The 21,555-nt window shown below is 39.9% G+C and overlaps 1 protein-coding gene across 1 annotated transcript in view; it reads right to left on the reverse strand.

Annotated features, from left to right (window-relative positions):
• Positions 1 to 21,555, reverse strand: part of LRP1B (LDL receptor related protein 1B) — a 1,585,724-nt gene that overhangs the window by 639,040 nt on the left and 925,129 nt on the right. Inside the window, exons 18-19 of the mRNA XM_019553609.1 lie at positions 18,614 to 18,730; positions 2,424 to 2,504 (exon numbers count right to left, since the gene is read on the reverse strand). Coding sequence (XP_019409154.1) covers positions 2,424 to 2,504; positions 18,614 to 18,730 — 198 coding nt within the window. The remainder of the gene's footprint in view (positions 1 to 2,423; positions 2,505 to 18,613; positions 18,731 to 21,555) is intronic.

The following is a 21,555-nucleotide window of genomic DNA, read 5'->3' on the forward strand; positions in this document are numbered from 1 at the left end:
GATGCCACATTCCTGCTCCCAAGGTAGTGGCAGCAGGGCACAGAGCCCAGCCCACAGTGGCAGCTCGCTTCCACCCCACACACAAATCTGGGAGGCACAGTGGCGGGAGCCCACCCATGCCCTTGAACGAGCCACCTAGGCTCAAAACATCCCAAGACCCACCCCAGGGCCCCATTCACTCTATCCCCTGCCCCTGCTTCTTCCCCACTCCCTCCCTAACTGTGGGGCCTTCGATCTGTCCCCCCAACACATATCTCTTCCCTGACTTACCTGTTGTGGTGGGCAGTGCTCCGCATGCTGTCTGGCTGCAATCCCGGACATCTGCAGGCTCCATGTCTGTCTGTGCATGGTCCTCCTCCTCCCCTCTGCTGCAGCCACCCAGAGCCTGCACCTGAGCTGACCTGCATTTGTTGAGACTAAGCCACATTAACCCTGGCCTTCTGCCACCTATGCTCGTGACCCTTAAAAATTGCAGCATGGGGTGAATTTCACTATTTCTGCACAGTCCACAAATCACAATTTTTTCAGGTCCCTACTTATGAATCATGCTTGCACACTTACCAGTGCTCACATTATGTGGTACCTTAAGGCACCCTTGTAAGCATCTCAAGGACCCCTATGTATTGTGGCACCCTGGTTGAGAATCATTGGTCTATAACCAGATTATTGGAGAAAAAGAGAATCGGATTAGTATGTAAATAAGGGGATAAATAGAGTGCCCTTATTGCTTTAATGATTTCAGTTACTATATAACTGTCGGATGGGAATGCCTATATTCTGACTATGATTATCAAGGGACGGTGGAAAAAAAAAACAATAAAATAAATTCACTCAAGTATTGCATACATGTTCAGCTAAAACATACGCTGTGATGTTTGGGAGCATCTGTCTATGGAAAGAGCATTATGTTTCATTTTATGAACTACTGCATGATGGAATGCCTCACTGGGTATAAAACTAGTCCAGTGAAGTCAGGACTGGTGTCAGCTCCACTGATGGGATGAGAGAGATTTTGTATCTGAAGGAGCTTCTGCTGCCTGCCTCTGCCCCTGCCCCTGGTATGGGGCTGAAGCAGCTTGTGTCCATGCTGCTTGGAGAACTAGAAAGGGGTGTGCACTGTTTGGCATGATGTAGATACCTGGCACCATGCAATGTGTAGGGCACAAGGGTGCTGCCATGGTGCAACGGGGGTGCCCATCACATAGTGCAGGGGAGGCAGGACACTTGCAGCATGGCAGAAGGCCCACAGTGCAAGCAGCCTGGGGGGTATATGCCCCCTGCAAGGATGTAGCAAGGGGGACCTGTAGTCTCTGGGCATGTAGGACTTGGACACCTCTGCCTTAGAGGATTAGGGCCAAAGCCCAAAATATGCTCAAGAATGATAGGGTCACCGAGGCCTGGAAATATATAAGCTACTTATTGTTTTGTCTGCAACTGTATATTACTTGGGTTATCCAAGTAAAATGATGCATATTGATTCTTCAACTACCACTCATTCCTAGAGGCACAGTTTGCTATTTCAGTACCCTGGGCAAAGTGACAAGGATGTGTGCCAGGGTGGGTGGCAAAGATTTACCTGTCACAGAACGGGCTCTGATTACTGATGCTGAGACAACAGCTTGGGCTTCCGTGGCTGCGGTGGGGAGAAGCTCCCTGCACGCTGGCCCCACCACAGCACAGCACAGGCTCCTCAGGTGCTGCCATTCTTGCACCCCTCTAAAAGTGGAACCTGGGGCTGTTGCTCCCATCTTTTGCCCTAGTTACACTACTGCTTATTCCTGATGAGGTGTAGCGTAGTCCCTAAGATCAGAGCTCTGGGAAAGCCTTGTTTATAATATCAGTGGCTTAAGCGACTGGGGAGGAAACATGAGTACTTGTTCTAGGAGTTTAGGAAAACTGAGTTGCAAGGTTTCATGAAGGGATAATAGACAGAGAGTCTGCACCAGGAGTATGTTAAGAGAGGCCAAGGAAAGAAAGTGCCAGCACCTACTCAGATGCTAAAGAACGCGTGTGCACTGTGTAAGGTTCCAAAAAAGCAACTTAAGTCTGGCTGGACCATACCAGAGAGGGGACATATTCCTGAGGTTATTCTTTTCCTTTAAAATGTTCTGAAACCTAGTCATTTCATATAATATTTCACCATATTGCTTTCTACTCCAACACAATGTGGTATACTTGCAGCAATGTTCCTATTTGACCCCAAGAATACTGCCCATCTCTACTGCATCATCCTAGTTATATGACCTCAGTTTCATAGCTTCATATCTTAGGTCACTTAAATAAATCTACCACACTTACTTTATGCTGGGCTACAAGCTTGATTTACCATATCAGAGGGAAATAATGAACATTTTTTTTTTTTTTAATCAGAAGAACCTGAGGTCCCTAATCACATCGCTGAAGATTGAACATTTGGTACTTGCCTGAGTCACAGTGCCATTTGCTGCTAATGCATCTTCCATTTTTGCATACAAACTGAGTTAGTGATTCACAAGTTGGGAATTCTGCGGAAAGTGTGAAAGTGTCCAATAAGAAATGTGTTAATGGTTGCATCAGCATTAATGCGTACCCCACGTATTATTAATGACCCCCCTCCCTTGTATATGCATAAACATTCAGAAAACCTTTACAATCACTTGCATTCATGTCAAATATATGCATCATAATATTAATGATATCATGTAGCCTGATAGTCTCAAGAAATATTGGATTTTAATATTTTTAACATAAAATATGCCATGTCATAGTTTGGCTGCTGGCAAAAAATATGAGATGGAATAATTAGAAAATGAAGACAAGTGATAAAAAAGGAAACATTAAAAATGCATATAGGAATTGCGAGCTGGCAGTTGTATGACAATTAAAAAAATCAGCCTTTACATATGGCTACTATGGATAGTATAAATTACTGTCACCAGTCGTTCGAGGAGCAATGAACAATTTTGATGTTGGAAATCTACAAGTCCAGTGTTCGTACAAAAAAAAGAAGGACTTGTAAAGGTGTATAAACCAAGTCAGAAACACTGAAAGTACACTTGCCCGCTACCCACATTTTAGGATGCATTTGGTCAATCGCTCTCTTCAATGCTAGGGCAATGAACAAGTGCTGTTCTTGCTGTTACAGCACTGATTTCTGTCCTCACAGCAACATTCTGCAACGTTCCTTCAATCCTTTCAGCAGCTATGCAGGGTGCATGCAGATGTTCCTGGGACCTTGTGGCAGGTTGTCTGTTTACACAATACGGGCCTTTATTTCCCTGGGAAAACGTGCCCCACAAGACGCAGCATAACCCATTGACCAAGCACAGATATAAACAACAAACACTTATCTCAAACCTGATGGTCTTTTCCCAGATCCTGAGAGGGTGCTCTAACTCGGTGCTACAGCTCTCCTTCTCTCTCACCTCTCTTTCCTAGCAGCCTTTCCTCTTCATCAGCCACATCTCCTCCTCAGCTGCCCCAGTCCTCCTAAGCAGGAATGCAATCTTTCCTCTGCTATGTGCAGGCTGCTACCAGCCTGATCTACGATTGCACGGTTTGCTCTAAGCTGTGTGATCATAGATTGGGTCCTGCTTGTGCACACATTTGCCCGTGCCAGAAGCGGTGCCAGGAACACCGTCTAAGCTGGGGGCGGGGGGTCAGGCCCTAGTTAAGTCAATGTAAGTGTAACGTTTCCATGTAGCTGCAACATCTCCTGTGTTTTCAATTAATACTTTGCTTCAAGCTACTAGAATTTTGAAATTTTACAAAACTGTATTATAAAGAATTGTATACTAAATTGTATACCACATCTCAGTTGACACTGAATCATAAAAATATAGGGCTGGAAGGGGCCCGGCGGTCATCTAATTTAACACCTTGCTTAAGACAGAAGCAGCCAGCTGTTTGCCTGCTTGCACTTAGCAACTTCTAAGGATGGAGATTTCACAACCTCCCTAGGTAACCTTTTCCAGAACATAATCACACCCAGAGTTAGAAAGCTCTTCCTAGATCTTCCTTTTTGTAATCTTCCTTTTTGTAACTTAAGCCTGCACAGAGAATAGTGATCACCATCCTTTTCATAACAACACTTTTTTATTTGAAGCTTCAGTCTTCTATTCTCCAAACTAAATAATCCCAGTTCTTCTTTGCACTTCATGATTTCTAGACTACTGTCACTTTTGTTACTGTCCTCTTCCCAGTCTGCTCAATGGTATAAATACAGTCTTAAGCACTTTCCTAGTGAAAGACAGAAACTCATTTAATGTAAAGGCTGGGGTGGGGGAGGGGGAGCAAAGGGAACACTTACAAAGCATGCTATTTATTACATTAACAAATGCAATTTCTGTTTTTCAATTTATATTCCTGTAAAATTCTGCTTCAGGTTCTCGTGCAAGAGATACTTATCCATAATGCCTTAGTACCATAGATGGAGAAAGCATATTGATGGTTTGTACAGATTTCCTTCCAGTAATAAAGACTACTGGTGTGACTACAAAAAACTACTACAAGTTACCTGAATTCTTGTTGAACTGTTGCAACGTGAATTATTATATTTATCTCCTGTGTAGGAGTTTTAAAAAAAGCTTACTGCTTGCATAATCTAAAGTGAGGGGGGAGGAACCCAACTGAATAGATTGCAATGCTTTAAAATGAAAGCGTTTCTACATGAATACTGCATTGGCAGTCCTCTGTCAAGGACTATTACTACCTCAGTATGAATGCTTAAGTGGAAGTAAGGCATGTTTAAAGTAAATAATGAAACCAACTGATCAAATGTTCCATTGTAATACAGCCAGGACCTACAAAAAATAAAAAATTAAGTAGCGACAATGGGAGATTACGGTAGCAGTACTTTAGCACTGCGACTAGAAGGGAATTGTTTAGGGGTTGTCAAAAGGATGCTAACACAAATGGGATGAAATTATATGTAGAACCCTGAGAAACAAGGACATTTTCACTTTTCTAAGACAATGAAAAAGCCTCCCAGTAAACATTGTAATTGCTATATCCATATAAAACCCAGCTTCAAATCTGCAAACACACAACAGGAAATAACCTTGCAGTAGCAAAGGGATTGTTCTTTTAAACAAACAGTATGCTCTCTTTTATGCTACTCATTTAGGACTACTATCCTAGGCTTGTTCTAATCACTGAATTTTTTTAACTTAGTTTTCCTTGTGTGCTGCCTTTGCATGTGAGGCAGGGATGGCTGTTACTTGAAATTTGATATCTTGTAAAAAAGCTATGAGGAAGCAGTAGACTTAAGCAGAATTACAGATGAGGCAAACAGGGATCAGAAGAGGTGAGGCAGCTGCACCTAGCAATCAATAAAATTTGGAGCTCAGAGAGAGTATCAAACGCCTGAAAAGAAGCAATTATTGTTCTGTACCATACAAGGTGCTAGGTAGTACAAAAGTACAAATTCCAGCCATCACCGGTTTCTGTTAAGTCCTGGAGAGATCTTTTTGTTGCCTAAAGAGGTCTTTTTTCCCCCTCTGCAGGGAAGAGCATGATTGTACCAACCATATATTTGCCCTGGGACAAATAAGAAAGGTATGCTCATGACGTGAAAATTAGTTATGGATGTGCTTCATCTTTTCATGCCAAACAAATTTTTATTCAAAGCTTTTTACTATCCATACATGGTGCACGAATCAAACTAATATCACATGCAACTAGTGTATTAAAGCTGGATTCCACTTTTCTTTCCCATTTTTTGGATGCCTATCCCTCAATAACTTTATTCTCTATTATGTTCACCTGTCTGTATGAGGCACAGATAAAGAGACATGAACTAATTAAAATGAATTGTGATGGGAACTTGTTATCTTGACATCAAATTCTGAGTTCTTTACAGTCAAGATTTCCTTGATGAATTTATTTATGAAGGAAAGCATATCTTCTCTCTCTCCTTCAGAGAGATGCACTGACTTTGTTTTCTACCTTCTTTACCCAAATTATCTAATGTATACCGTACCTGGGTAATTTCAGAACTTTTTGCTGATTTGAGCTTGAGTTATAAATTCTCAGTCTTCAGTGCCCCTGTTTTAGTATTCTCCTTCTGAAATGTTTGTTTCATGCCCTCTATGTCACATTTAAGTTTTATGCTGTTCTGCCAAATCATCACCTGAACTGAATCAGGATTTTTCCTGTATTTCATTGAGCATTTTATGAGGGTTGTGTTGCGTGTGCATGTGCATGAATGTGTGGTGTTGCCACTGTTAAGGTTTTTTACTTTCAGCTTTTCCATACAGCCTTCCCACCAGTTAGAGGGCGTAGGATATGAAGGACTTATTTCACACAAAATTGAGGACAGGCAAATGCTAATTTAAAAAAAAATCACAGTAATGTTAACTTTGTTTTACCCTCCTCCCAAGCTGCCTTGATTCTTAGAAGTTGCTGCATCTATATTTTGAATCAGGTGGCATATATTAAAATGACATTGTTGGGAGATTTCTGATGATGACCACCAGAGCTTTCAAGTGGCAGAACTATGACTTTAAGTATATGGAAACTGCTGAATCAATAGGGGGAGCCAAAGTTATTCAAATGTATGAGGGATAACACAGTTTAAGAAGAGAGTTTTGTCATGGTAAGAACCAAAAATAAGAGAAGAATCCATCATTTTGCCTTGTACAAGCATACTGAATATGAAGAATACTGTACATTATTTCATAAAAGTATGACTGGTAAATGAATGCTTTTTGACAGTCAGTATCCTACTGGCAAGTTCACGCTTGGAATCAAATTGTAATACAGAATAAGAAGTGAAAGATTAATTAGGTACATTGCTACTTTTATAATGTTAGAGAATGAAACCACCAGAGAATTAATATGTGCAGGAAATGTGTGAAATGTGATCAATTGAAAGAGTGAAATGAAGGCTGGTAAATTGACCATAAGTAAAATTCAAAACGAGCCATTAGGATGACACAAAGTTTTATAAAAGAAGTTATGAAGATGAAATTATATATCTATATGACTATATTAACTGATTAATAAGAAAGCATGGAATCACTGTTCTCAGTGTTATAATATGACAGAATGTTACATTATTTCATAGATCATAAGGATAGGAAGGACTACTGTGATCATCTAATCTAACTTGTGTATAACAGACCACAAGACATCCCACTCGGAGAAAAGCATCTCATTTTGAAAAGCAGGCAATCTCAATTTAAAAAACAAAACACTGATTGAAAATGCATCATACCCCTAGATAAGTATACTTGCTTGAAGATGGTGCCCATCACAATCTCATCTGGAAAACTATTAGGTTGCTAGTTTTTAATTTACTTAATGTAAATCATGTCAATTTTATATTACATGGAAAGAATATAAGCAGAAAGAGCTCACAGGTCTACTAAGTGCAGTCCCCAGTTCTCATTTCTTAATCAGAATGTTACTCTGCAACAGATTAAATGCCTTCAGCAGTCCATTATTTCAATGCTCCTTCCTTCACCAACCCCAAAATATTAAGTTATTATGACAAGATTTATTTTTTCTTAAATTCACATTGATTGATGTCAATTACATTCTCCTCCTTTAACTCTTTATGATTCAAGCCTAGCATTAACTATTTCCATGGTTTTACTTGGGATCAATGTCAAAATAATAGCCCTATAATTACTTAGGTCATTCTGTTTACCCTTTTGACAAACTGGTATAACATTTACTCTCTCACAGTTCCCTGGAATTTCCCCTGCATTTCACAATTGCAGGCACAGACACATGATATGCTTGCACCAATTAGTTTGGCCTTTGTGCTAGAGTGAAAAGGAGAGAACATACAATTTGGGGTGAGATTACACATTTCAATTAGATCACTTTACCACCACTTAAAACTTGATCAATTACGGATTAAGGCTCATTAGCAAGAGCTAAATACCCTTTAGACATATTAAAGCTACACATTTTGAATGAGGATTATTTTGCACCTGTGCTTCCTAGCTTGAATTAAGTTAACTTCTGTGTTCAGCTGAGCTAAAACCACCAATTTCCAGTACTCCAATATCCCAGGAGGTGATGCTTCCAGGTGGGATAGCTATCATTCAGGACTCAGTGTGCCCAGACTGACAGATGGGAACATCGGGGCAACAGTTAGGTGGGGATGGGGTGAGTAAAAGATAAGAGGTAAAGCAAAGTAGAGAAGCCAGAGGGAGGGGGGCTTGGCAAAGGGGTGAAAGGGGGCAGGATGGAAGGGAAGAAAGAAGAAAGCAGTAAGGGGAAGGGAGAGTGGGTGGATGAGGAGATGCCAGGCTACTGCCCCCTTTGCCTCCCGAATTGCCCTCTCCATCCCATATCACTCCCCTGCTACCCCAATTGCCCCCTCTGCCCCTATTCACCCCTCCATCCCCAGATTACTGCCCTGCAACGCCAATCAGCCTGAGAATGACAGATGTGCTGGTGGGAACGTTCCCCATCCTTATGTGCCCGTGGGGTCCCTGTGGACCATGCCACCTCTGTATGCCCAGGTCCTGCCCTGGTCAGGCTCTTCAACTATAGGGAAGGCAGGGGGGAGGCAGGCAAGGAACTGCCAGACAGTTATGGGGCCTGGTGGGTCTAGATTTGGGTATGTGGGGTGGTCCAGGCTGCAGGCAGGGAGGGGGACTACTCCAGTGCTACTGCTACTGCTGCCACTGCTGTCAGGCTGAGAGGGTGGCACTGCCAATGGCAGCATATAGGGGGTGCACGCACATGCAGGTGCACCCCCTGAGATTGGCCATGCACCCCCTAGAAGCTCCAGCCCTGAAATCGGAAGTGCTGGCAGAAATGCACTTCCAGTTTCACCGCTAGCTTGGTGATTGGCTGCTGGGGGACCCCCGCCCCACCTCCTCCCACCTCTAGCCATGCTCCTGCTCAACAGCTGTCTAGTGGCAGGTCTGAGCAGTGCACACCAGAGAGAGTATTAAACCTGAACGTGTGACTAAACACCAGCACTATTTAACCTTCATACAGACTAACATTCCTTAGAATTAGCATCTGTTAACTGTAATGTGTGATCTCACACTTAGGTCTGACTTTGGTGGAACTCACTTGAATATCGTGTAGAATTACCCCTGGACAAAGCAGAGCTTAAAACTACAGGGGTGGTAAAAGTGTTGCATTTCTGCAGCTTACCCCTAGGTACCTGTCATATGTCCGCGGGTTTTCCTGGCCAATGGGCTATAAATTGCCCCCATACAATCTAGTGGTGAGACATCATAATAGCCACCTACACTATGCAGCTATCCTGGAAGAGCAGTTTGTCTTCTTGTTCTGGGTCCCAGTATAATTTACATCAGTATACCAAATTGATGTATATTACACCTGCATAAATATGACTTGAGCCTATCTGGTTACTGGAAATCTATGATAATTAACCACAGAGGTCTTTGGGCAATGCTGCTAAAACCTTTAGATGAAACTTATCCAGACCTACTGATTTGAAAATATCTACCTTTAGCAGCTTGTGTTTAACAGGCTGCTGAAATACTGGTTTTTGCACCATACGTTCTAGCCCAACATTATGTCTCTCCCTTCTACTAAACAAAGAACATAAATATTTATTAAACACTTCCACATTTTCTACATTATTACAGTCAGGTCTACCATTTCTTTCTAGTGATTAACAAACACCAGTGCTAGTATGCTTTTTATTCCTACTAAAATTATTTGATTTTTTTTGTCCTGACTGCAGATTTCTTGTTGTTTTTTCTTTTATCTTTTATTTGATTCCTTCTTTTTTCTAAAACTCATAACTTTCAATTTATATTCTTTACTATGAACTTTCCTTTCTTCCATTTATGCTCTCTATATTATTTTAATACACTTTTACTTTTTCTATAAACAAAGTTGGTTTTTAATTTACATAACTTTTCCTTCCTAATTTTTTTTTGGGGGGGGAGGGTGGAAGGGAGATGTAGAAGTAAGAGGAGAAGGAAGGAGCTTCATATAATATTTTCTTAAATCATTTTCAATCAATCATCATTTATATTTTATCCAGTTAATATTTTTTATCCCAACCCATTTGGCCCATAACTCTTTTGAAATTTAAAAAAAAACTTGGGGCCTGTTAAAGCACCTATATGTATATCTTAAGTGGTTACATATAATTATTGCTTTAATATTTTACTGCTATAATTTAATAGTTTGAATAAATTTGTTCATTCTATCACATGATTTCATTTACTTATTTTTATTCTGTTATCAACTGAGGTCCGAAATAGAACCTCTGCCCCCATTAAGTGAAATACTTTGAGTTCAAGTTGTTAAGTTTTTATCCATATTAGTTTAAAAAAATCTAAGGACATTTTTATTATGGGCAGCATGAGGCCTTGAGCTCCCATTACTGAACACCGTCAAGGTGAAACAGAGTTTTACCCCTATACTTTTAAAGATAGGTGCATCCATTTTATTCACTGGTAGAATTTCATATCTAGTAACCATTAGCACCCAATGTTGTGCATTCTTTTACAGCATTGATCCATATGCCTCCAAGACAATTTTCTTTGGTACTGGTAATTTAAAAGAGGTATCATAATAACATTCCTTCCATCTTTTTTCTTCCACTTTATCTATTGTAAATTATACTTATTTATATTTTTACCTATACTGTATGAATCTCTTATTTAGGCTTTAGTAATATCAGTTGGTAAAATTTATACTCATAAATGAGAAATACCAACTGCTTTTTATTATGATGATGATGATTATTGTTACTACTACTACTACCCTGGATCCTAGCATTGAAGTACCAAGCACAGAATGCAATCAAGATACGTCTTCTCCCTACTTCCTTTGTTATCCTGATTAATTTTGTTCTTGATATCCTGATTTTGTACTAAATGTTCTCTCTTTTCACCTCTTTTGCTATTAGCTTAACACACTCCATATGCTCTTTTTACTTTCTCAAAGCAGAAGAGACCATATGGATCTAAGCTAGCCAAAAATAGGTCTTTGAAAGCCTGCATGGAAAGAGGTATGACTGTGACAGTACTCCTCGCTACATGCAGTTTCCCCAAGCACTTCCTTACCATTAATGCATCAGACATGAATAAAATATGCAGATAGCTTACTGCCTATGGCGGGGGATGGGGGGGGCGGGGAGAAGGGAAGAAATTCACTTCATAATTTTTTTTTTACCCAAAACGGTAAGATGCGTCAGACTTTGATACTCTCAGTAAGATACAATTTACCTGTTAACTGTGCTATAAGTAGTAACCCTGATGTACATTCAAGAAATTAATAATGTGACAAAACAGAAAAACAGCCATAAAAAGATGTGTAATATTTTTGCGACTGGTTTCCACTGCAGCTTAAACTGAACATGTGGCAGGAGTCACACCAGAGCTGGTCCAAGACTCTTGTGTGGTCCCAACCACCGTACTACACTGGAGGCAGTTCCAGACTCCATTTGTTCAATCAGGTGAGTGGCCCTGAGATCACTCGGGTTCATGACAGGCTATAGGCATACGGCTTTCAACTTCCTGGTATAGGGGGAGCCGAGGAACTCATGATCCTGAGCTCTGTAAGAACTAGCAATTAGTAATAGTATCATTGGGATGATACGAACAACTGTGTCTCCTACCACGTACATGTAGTGACTAGGGACCTACCAAAATTGAGGTAGCAGATGAATGACTTCACAGGTCAATTGCAGCACCAGCTGCCATTTTTATGGGCTTATCGTGGCAGCCCCATCCCCCACTGCTGATTGGCTGACAGGCCCTGGAGGCCCTGCCCCTCACCACTGATTAGCCAAGAGGACTGCCTTTCATGGGACCCCACTCATTGCTGCTGACTTGCTGAGACTGCTGCCCTTCATGAAGCCCTGTCCCTCACCATTGACTGGCAGAGAGGGGCAGGACCACACAAAAGCAGCCTGCTCTGCCCCAGTAGTAGGCGGCAAAGCTGGGCTGTGATGGCTGCTGGCTCCCACTGGAGAGTCAGCATTTTATTGTTAATTTTTTTCCTGGCAATTTTATGCAAAATCACAGAAACTGCCATTTTTCACAGTCTTCACAGAAACCACTGTTTTTTGCCATGCCTGCAAAATCACAATTTAAGTAGGTCCCTAGGTATGACAAAAGGCAGGACTGCTGGGACTGGGAACTAGATCCAATCACACTATTAAATGAACATGTGCCAAAGATTATATGCCCTGGGATCTTTGCAACCGTACTCATATGATCGAAGTTGCCAAGGAAATCAACCATACTGCCAATATAAGTAAAGGACTACCAATATATGTAAAAGAGTAAAAACTGCATAGAACTGCATAGAACACTAGCTGCATGTTTAAGGCTACAAATTATGCAGTCTATATCTGTATTTGTCTCTGTCCCTATGATGTACCCATTCTTCTTATGTCAGCAGTATCAGCAGTTGACATAAAATGCAGCCATTCCTAGCCAAGGGAAATACTTTAGGGAAAGTTGTTCCCTGTAAATCTTTAATGAATTATTTTATGCAGGGATGCTCTTCATGGATTTCATAAATTTAGAGGAAATCAAAGTGAAGTTTTCTTCTTTTAAGAAAATAGACTTCAACTTGGACTGTCCTATTTACCGTGCAGCTTGTAAACAAAAGAAAGTTGAATTTTGCTATAAAATTTTTGTCAATATATATAAAAAATTGTATAAAATCCTATTAAAATGATGCATAAGTGTCAAAATCCTTCAAGTCACTTTAATTTTAAATAACTATATGTTACATTAATGGGAAATATTGCTTCTGCAGACAGCAGTCCTAAAATCAGTGGGACCAGATAATCAGTAGGAATAAGACCTTCAGGATCAGGATCTAGATTCATAGATTCATAGACACTGGGGCTGGAAGGGAGCTTATGAGATCGAGTCCAGCCCCTCCGCCTTAGGCAGGAAGTCTGCCAGGGTCAAATGATCCCAGCAAGATAATCATCCAAACAGTTTCTGAAAGACTCCACAGTAGATGCTTGCACCACCTCTTGGGGGAGTCTGTTCCAGACCATGGACACTCAGACTGTAAAGAAGCTTTTCCCTATGTCCAGTCTAAATCAGCCTTCCAGGAATTTGTGGCCATTAGACCTTGTTATTCCTTGGGGAGCCCTGGTGAACAACTGTTTTCCCAGATCCTGGTGCACCCCCCTTATATACTTGTAGGCTGAAACGAACCTAAAATCTTCATCACGTGCCGTTGGGAAAATTAGCACTGTTTCTGTGGTTACTGAAATTAGGAATAACTTCTGCAACATTTAACAAAGTACCATAGCTTTGAGAAAGCACAGACATCACCACAAAGAAATGGAGCCTTCTTAGTAAATTATGTGGTACAATGACAAGGGTGCTAAAATCAGGGTCTCTTAAAATGAAAAAGGTGGGTGGGGAGCCAACCCTCAAGAGTGCAGTATGCTTAGTTTATTTGTATGGTAAATGATGAGTGGCTAAGATTTAATATTTTAAATGACTATAAGCATATTGTTTTTGTACAAAAACAAACACCATTTTCTGTTTGTGGTAACCAGAATTAACACTTCACCCTTTCTCCTGCATCTTCACATTTTAATTAAGATATTTTTAACATCATGTCAAAGGTCCTGCATCTTGGACCTGGATGCTAGAGATATGCAAAAATGCTAAAGAAATAAAGGTTGGTACAGGTTCAAGGGTTACAAAGAAATCCCTCTGCCAGAAACTTTCTTTTAAAAATACTGCAACTTTTAACTCAAAGATACTCTGACTTTGGCTTTGCATTTTAATAATGGTTCTACTTTGTTTTTGACAAATGTGTGATTCATTCTGAATAAACTGATCATAATTATCAATATTATGTTGGCTTTTGACTTACTCTTATTACAAGTACAGAGAGGAGGAGAATAAGGGAAGTGAATAACAGGAACAACATTTTAGACATCGATAGCCTACAACAACTGAAACCTGAATTGTGTAGAGAATTATGTTTAATTTCTAAAATAATTTTTGACATTTCACAGGAAAAAAGTACATAGGTCTTAGAAAGTACTCTCTGGCAAGGTAATATAGCAAGCTGACTGCAAGCAAAAAGGCCAGTCAACAATTTGATCTCCAAAAGCATATTTTGTTTGAAACTGGAAATGAAAACTTCAGGCAATCTATACCTGATCTTGAAAGATCTAGTTATAGTTTCATAGTTGTTAGGGGCTGGAAGGGACCTTACAGATTATCAGGTCCACTCCCCCTGCACTTGGGCAGGAAAGACTACTGGGTTCAGATCACCCCAGCAAGATGGGCATTAAGACTTTTTTTTTTGAAGATTACCAGGGTGGATGACCGTACCACCTCTGGGGGGGACCCTGTTCCAAATCCTCAGCACTCAACTTGTAACAAAGTTTTTTCTCATGTCTATTTCCTAAACCCTGATCCTTCAATCAGTTAGTGCCCATTATTTCTTGTCCTCCCCTGGTGGGGCTTTGTGGAACAGACCTTCCCCCAAGCCCTGATGTACACCCTGATATACTTAGAGGTTGCTACCAAGCCTCCTCTGAGTCTTCTCTTTTCCAGGCTGAACTTTTGCTTAACCTGTTTTTCTCTATACTTTTCATCTTTCATGAAAGAGAAAGAGCAGGAGTCAGATAGAGAATTAGTGTCAAATTAAAGAATTCAAATTGTCTCCATCTACAAGGAAAATGCATACATTCTACTTATACTCCCAACTACAGAAACCTGTGACCAAAAGGGACAAGCTTTAGTTCTGGTCTAAATGGAAAAGACTAGAGAATTATTTCCCAGGGGATGTGCTTCAACTTGCCAACACAAGAGGTATAGTGGAAGCTGATGAAAGTCCAGGGAGAGTCATGAAAAAACATTGTCTTTGAAGGTGCAAACAATCTTTCACTGCACCCAGTCTAGGAGTAGGTGGTTTACTTTAAGCTGCCTACATTTAGACTAGGAACGCATACATGAAGGAGTTTGCCACTGCAGGGAGCAGAGTGTGCAGCCACTTGTGGTTCCCAGCAGCCACGTAGGGAACCCAGTGTAAGTAAACCATGGTTCAGGGAGGGATGCACTGATGGGATGGGAGGGGCTGGTGGGTACATGAAAGAGCGAGGCTGGGAGGCTAAAAATAGCACAGTCAGGGGTCAGAGGAATGGGAATAGCTCAGTCTCAAGGCTAGGGCAAGCTTCTGGGCTTTCCTAGCCCCTGTGCTCTGTACTCATAAGCTAAGAACAGCCAGTTAAAAAGCCCAAGGCTGGATTGATTCAGTCTTTCAAGGTTAGTCTAAGCTGCATAGATTGAACCAATAAATAACTGAACAGACGTTTGCTTTGGTTTCAGAAATGTAGCAACATGCCTGCAATGTCTCAGGCCAGAAGCAGGGGGTGCTAAAGCATGCCTCCCTACTTGACTAGAGCAAACAGTTTGGGCCAAGGCTAGTGTGCCCCCTCTCTGAGGGTGGGGGATTGCAGGGGTGGTGCAAAGAATCCTGGGATACTGGGAGCCTGAGAGTTAACTCAAATCTGGAAGATATCTGGGACAAAAGTTCAATAAAGTGATTTGACCTAAATCAGTTAAGTCTGATACTACATCCATCTAGGTTTATCTTAAACAGGTTTCAGCCATTTTGAAAGCGGTTTATGTGCACTGAACTTGTGATATACTTGTACAAGTTTATATGTCATTTCTGTCCCTAGCCATACAGGACATATCCAGATGACCATGCACGTGCAGGGACACGTGTTTCCCTCAGCACAAAGGCAGCGATACATGTTTGTGCCCCTGTTTTTTCTCCCAGGACGCACCCTTGCGTGTGCACTCTGGTGTGTGGCAAGTTGACCTGGGTAGGGTAGGGAAAACAGAGGCCAGCCTCTGGGTCCTGGGAGTCTCCTGGAGCAGCAGAAGCACTGATCTGGCTGCTTGGAGCTTGGCTGGCAATCAGGACATGGCTCTAGCTCCCCAGGCTCTGCTTCTGGCGGCACAGGCTGCCACCACATATGACACACAGCTTTTATTTTTCCATGTCTTTTTCTGACAGCGGGGTCTCCTGGTGTCAACTTTTGCTGCCACACTACAAGTTAGCAGTGTGGAGAAGAGGTGCCTGTGTATCTTGTGTGGTTTGTGGCACCTCAAACAACTTCGAGGTCCCGCAAACCTCATGTGTGCACTCAGCTGGGTACACCCACAGGTGTTTGGAAGATCAGATTAACCCAATCTAAGTTTGTCCATCTACTCAGGTGAGCTAACTTAGATTGTGCATGCCATTTTGGGGACAATTTAAGCCCTCTGCACAGCTATATGATCAGGCATTTAGATCAACCTATTCCTGGTTAGGTCCATCTAAATGCAATGACTGTACATACCTTTGCAGTCATCTGTAACAGGGAGCAGTTGAAGAGCTACTCATTACTAACTCCAGTAGGAACAATATTATTCTTTCCTGTTCTAGGTAGTATTTGGAATGTGCCCTATTAATAAAAAATGTCCAGATATTCCAAATTCCTTTCTGAAATAACTACTCTGGTGATTATGTGTTATAACCTCCTACTATTCTTAGTTAACATGACACTTTTTCAGGACCTCTAAATCACTGCAATGAGTAACACAGCAGAGTAGGTGTCATCTTTTAAGGTTTTGCCCCATTTCTCTTTTTTTTAAACTATATATAAATAGTACAGAAACATATATAGAAACACACACACAGAATTAAAGACAACTATATGACTGCTACTTATTATAACTACATGTGTACTCTGTAATACTTAACATACTATTATCAATCATTTGCTAGGAAACTAGTAGTTGAGCTGCTTGTGATGAAGTAACTAGCAGGTCACATCCCATTTAGGAAAAGATAATTTAGTTTTCTGAATAAAAAATGAAAGAAGAAAGCCAGCATGATGATGGAAGAAGTGCTAATGAAAGCTGTAACCATGCCAATGAGATGAAAGAAAAAGCTATTTTTAAAGAAACCTTTGGCAGCTCTCAGTAGAGATCTGTGACATATGAAACCTTTTAAACCTTTTTCTTTAAAAAAGGGGAAAAAAAAACAGCCCCTAAAGAAGAGAATAGGACAATTACCAGACTAACACCTTACAAAGGTTTTGGTGGGGTGGAAAACTCAAGAAACGTAAAATAACCCACATTATTCAAAGAAAAAGCTTTGTATACTAAATGCCCAATTAATACATCTTTAATAAAAAGTGAAAAGTTAAACGAGATGGATAAAATGCTATTATATTGAATCCACCCTGATGAGTATAAAGGTTTAGAATAATGACAGGTTTGGGAAAACCTTAAATAAAACTGCAACGAAAATATTTTTCATTACTTAACTTTTCTTCTTTATTCATTACTTTTGGATTTAAGAAGCCTTTAATACATAATAGTGCATAAAGCTGGAATGTTTACCTTCAGTTTTTATAATTTAGTTGAGATAGAAAGCCTTACACAAAACTGATGTGATACCATAGCTACAAACAGTTCTCCTTACAAAGGTCATGGACAATCATTCAATTTCTACTAATAAGTTTTTATATGAAATTCTTGCTGGTAGAAAAATAGCTTGGGAGCAGGAGCAGACATGTGGTCAAGCCCGCTAACTGGGGAGATACACCGGTGAGCTCTCTAGCCAAACCATACCAGAAGGTTGCTCCCTGGGCCACCCCACCCTTCAAGAAACCCATTACTTGACACCCTGTTCCCTTCCTTGGGTAGAGAGAAGACTGTCAATAGGACCCACCCAGCAGGGGAGCATACAGATATTCATTCTTGTCAGAGAGTTTCTCTTGCAAGGGAGGTCTTCCAGGTCAGCACTGGAGAGCTTTCTTTTGGAGGAGGTGTGTTTCCTCCAGGAGAAACTGAATGAACGCTTGTATGCGTTTAGTTTCTACCAGGAGAGTGGTGATTGCCCCAGTAGAATTGTAATGTCTGAGCATAGTTTAAAGACATCACCTGGAATATCTGGCATGTTGTTCATTTGCTCTTCTCCTCCAAAAGAGTAGTATATACATGATTAAGACAGAAACAGCTGCATCATTATTATACTGAAAACTCAAAAGGTTCTTGTGTAGCAAGTTGCAGAGAGTGCATGGCACTTCTGTCCTTAGACCTATCCTGGATATCAAAAGCTCTGATATTAGACCTTCTCTAATAACTGAGAGAGGTGTATGCTTTACAAGAAGCCCAAGAATTCTGGAAGCTCCTGTCTATCCCGAAACAAGGTAGCATGATCATGCTGAATTTCAAAGCTTGCTACAGGGTCCATTTGTTTCGCCCAACTTTAAGGTGGGAGAATTGAGAGAACAGGCCAAACTATGGAGGTAACAGTATTTGATTATGGACTACTTTTTATGAAAAGGAATGAGCTGCATTTTTGATTTTGCACTTTTAAATAATTGGTAAGACACCCAGATCCATGTATGGGCACTACTAATTCCCATAAAAACAATAAAATAATGTTTTCATTTCAGCAAACAGGCATTTATTTTTCAATACTAATTCTATTTAAATAATTTTGAATTAAAGATTCATTTTTTTCTTCAACAAAATATAGAAAATTCCTTGTTGTGCCACCTGATAATTACATATCAGGCAAAAAAGCAAAACTTTCTTTGAATATTCTTTTTCTCCTTGTATACAGTACTATGCATCTTCATTTATTTTTCCAGTGGACAACTCACTTAGGGTAAATAACTTACCACATGATGCCATTTCATCTGTTTTGTCACCACAGTCATCCTCTCTGTCACACAACCATGACTTTGGAATACAGCGTCCATTCCCACAAGAAAACTGATCAACTTGACATGTTCTTGCTGCGATGACAAATAGATAGAAAAACATGAGAGAAGTAAACTAAATCTTTTAGATCCGCCTGCCAATACCTTCACTGAGGTCTTACTTAATGGATAGAGGTACAGAAGATATTTGCTAACCTGGCTGCTCATTAGATCTTCCTCTTACCGAATGCCACACTCAGCTGCTTTGAGCTCAGTGGAAATTAATGGCACCTGCAGGACTGTGCCTTAATTACTAGATTTACTAATCCATAATGATTTTCCCAGTAAGTGGAAATTTGGAAGTTTTATATTACTCTGTGATTACAGGAAATTAAAACAGCATTAATGCCATAAATTTAAAAGAAAAAAAGAAAAAAATATTGGAAATGTAAAAGTTACGTAACTGTAGGAAACTCTGGCTTTCTTATACATTCCATATATTTTACAGCATAAAAAAATGATACATTGTGATACTTAGAAAATTGCATAGTAAAAGAAACTAATACACGTGTGCAGTGTGGCTGACTTGACATTGGTGTTGGAACTTTAACATTTCCTGACCCAGGCGATTTTTACTGTACAACTTTAATAAGGCACTAAAACAGAGATTTATCATATTTAAAAATTCTGTCACCTGCTGTGAGGAAAGAAAGCCTGAAAAAAAAAAAAAAGATCAGACTGCATCAGACTCCTTAAGTCATTTCAAATGCTGACAAGGACATAATCTTTTAAACCACATCAAATATCTAATTGACATAAGCACTTATATTACTACTAATAAAAGTATACACTTATTAAAAGAATTCAACCCTACGACCAGTTTTTTTAATTCTGAATTCACGGATTAAGTCTGACGTTCTCGAAAAGAGGTAAAGCAGTGAGGCACTTATATCCAAGTCATTTCCAGTTGAAGTTGGGCATTTAAATCTCTCAGTCTCAGTCTAAACATGCATGCGGATGAGATAAATATTTAATCAAAACATAATTTCACATTAGATGGTCTGGTTCAGATTGCAGATTCGTCCTTGTTCATTTCTCTGTCCTCCAGATGCAGAGATACTTAGCTAAGCATACACAGACTCAGAGTTTTTTAATCACTATAATGGTACTATACTTTTCTTTTTATATCAATTAATACTTGGATTGGGTAAGAAATGATGTAATTTTTCATTTACTGTTAGAAGTATTGTTAGATGACTAAATAGACTGAAAATTAAAAGAAACAGAATAGTGGAAGTTTATTTCATTCTGTTCATTACTTTTTGTATATACTACTAGGCTCTTTAAGAAAACATATTATATAAGTCTCTGGAAACACTAGGTCTAATTTATCTTCAGCGTAACGTTTTTAGGCTCAGTGGCAAGGAAGGAATTTGGCTCATTGTATGTATATGTCCTGTAAATAAAAGTTTCTTCTAGAAATGCAAAAGTGACACTGTTTCACACAGTGGTAATACCTCAGTTGCTCTTTCTTGCTGTAGACTTACTTAGCTAATAATAATCCTTACTTCAAGTCACTATGATTTCTTTCAAGTGAAAGACAGGCAAGGTACAAACCATGATATTGCTTGAAGAAGGCTTTTGCATATTTTGATATGTGCTTTGTCATTTTGAAACAAATCCTCTCCGGAGATCCCTCTCTGTTTGGATCATTGTCGATGATATTATTACTTCATATACTGCACTGCCTCCTAAGCCATGTCTTAAAACTGTTCCCCCAAACCTTTCGGGAGACAGAGTCCCACACCATGACGCTGATGACAATCATCACGACAAGGTTGCATCCTCATCTACTTTAAAGGAGCAAGACCATTTATCTCACTTGAGGTGCTGGTCAAAATTCTTCCAAATTTAAATAGCACTACTCTTCCTTACCACATCTAAGAGCAGAAACTATTGTTTCAGGCTTCTCCAGAGTGGGGAATGTTCATTAGATTTTCATATTACCATACAATTTCACTTCTAAACTGTTTACACTTGCAGTGTAATTGGCTTGAGGAGATGCCAAGCTAAATTCACTGATGGGGGTTTGCAATGATTGCTATAAAATAAAACAACATGGTTCCTTGCACCAACTCCTAACAACTTATCAGCTCCTTGTGGATCATGAATCTGACCTCAACACTTTCATACTCCCAAAGTTCAAGGGCACTGAAAATGCCTCTGCTTATACTCCATAGTTTTTGTTCTGTGGGATTTGGGGACGCAACTCTTGAGTAAGCTGCTTCTGGGATGATTCCCTCATCATCCATAGAATTCTGAATGGAAGTTCAGGAACGAAATGACACTTGAATCAGCATTCATTCAAGTAGTGTCCCAGTACCCTACAATTCAACAGACAGAGGGATTCAGTTCATCACTTTTTCAGGCTGAGCTTAGCAGTATTTTCAGCTTACTCAGTCTACAACCTACCGTGAAGTGCCAGTTTGGTCCATGGATAGACTATCACAATACGTATCAGCAATATTTTACTTTCAGACAATACTCATTAAACCTAGGAGAGCAGCTGTCTGATCTAACAAATCAATAATGTACAAGAAAGACAGGTAACAAAATACTATAAACTATAAACAAAAATACATTTAAAAAATGTCCTTGTTTTTTTGCAGGTTGTTTGATATATTTATTGAAGCCAAATTTTAAAGTGGTCTCACAAAGCAATGTATCTATTCCATGTTGAAACAACCCAACACCTGTGGGAAACTGGGTATGCCATCAAACCCTAAAATTGGCATTATTCTTCAAATACCTGAGAGTTATGTGTCAGTTGCCAAAAAAAGAATGCAACTATAATCCATCTCTGCTTTATACACTAGAGCTAATGCACTAGTTTTGCTATGAAGAAATGAAGAAAAAAATAA

The sequence above is a fragment of the Crocodylus porosus genome, unplaced genomic scaffold (genome assembly GCF_001723895.1).
Source record: "Crocodylus porosus isolate Cpor-Errol unplaced genomic scaffold, CroPor_comp1, whole genome shotgun sequence".
Lineage (NCBI taxonomy): Eukaryota > Metazoa > Chordata > Crocodylia > Crocodylidae > Crocodylus > Crocodylus porosus.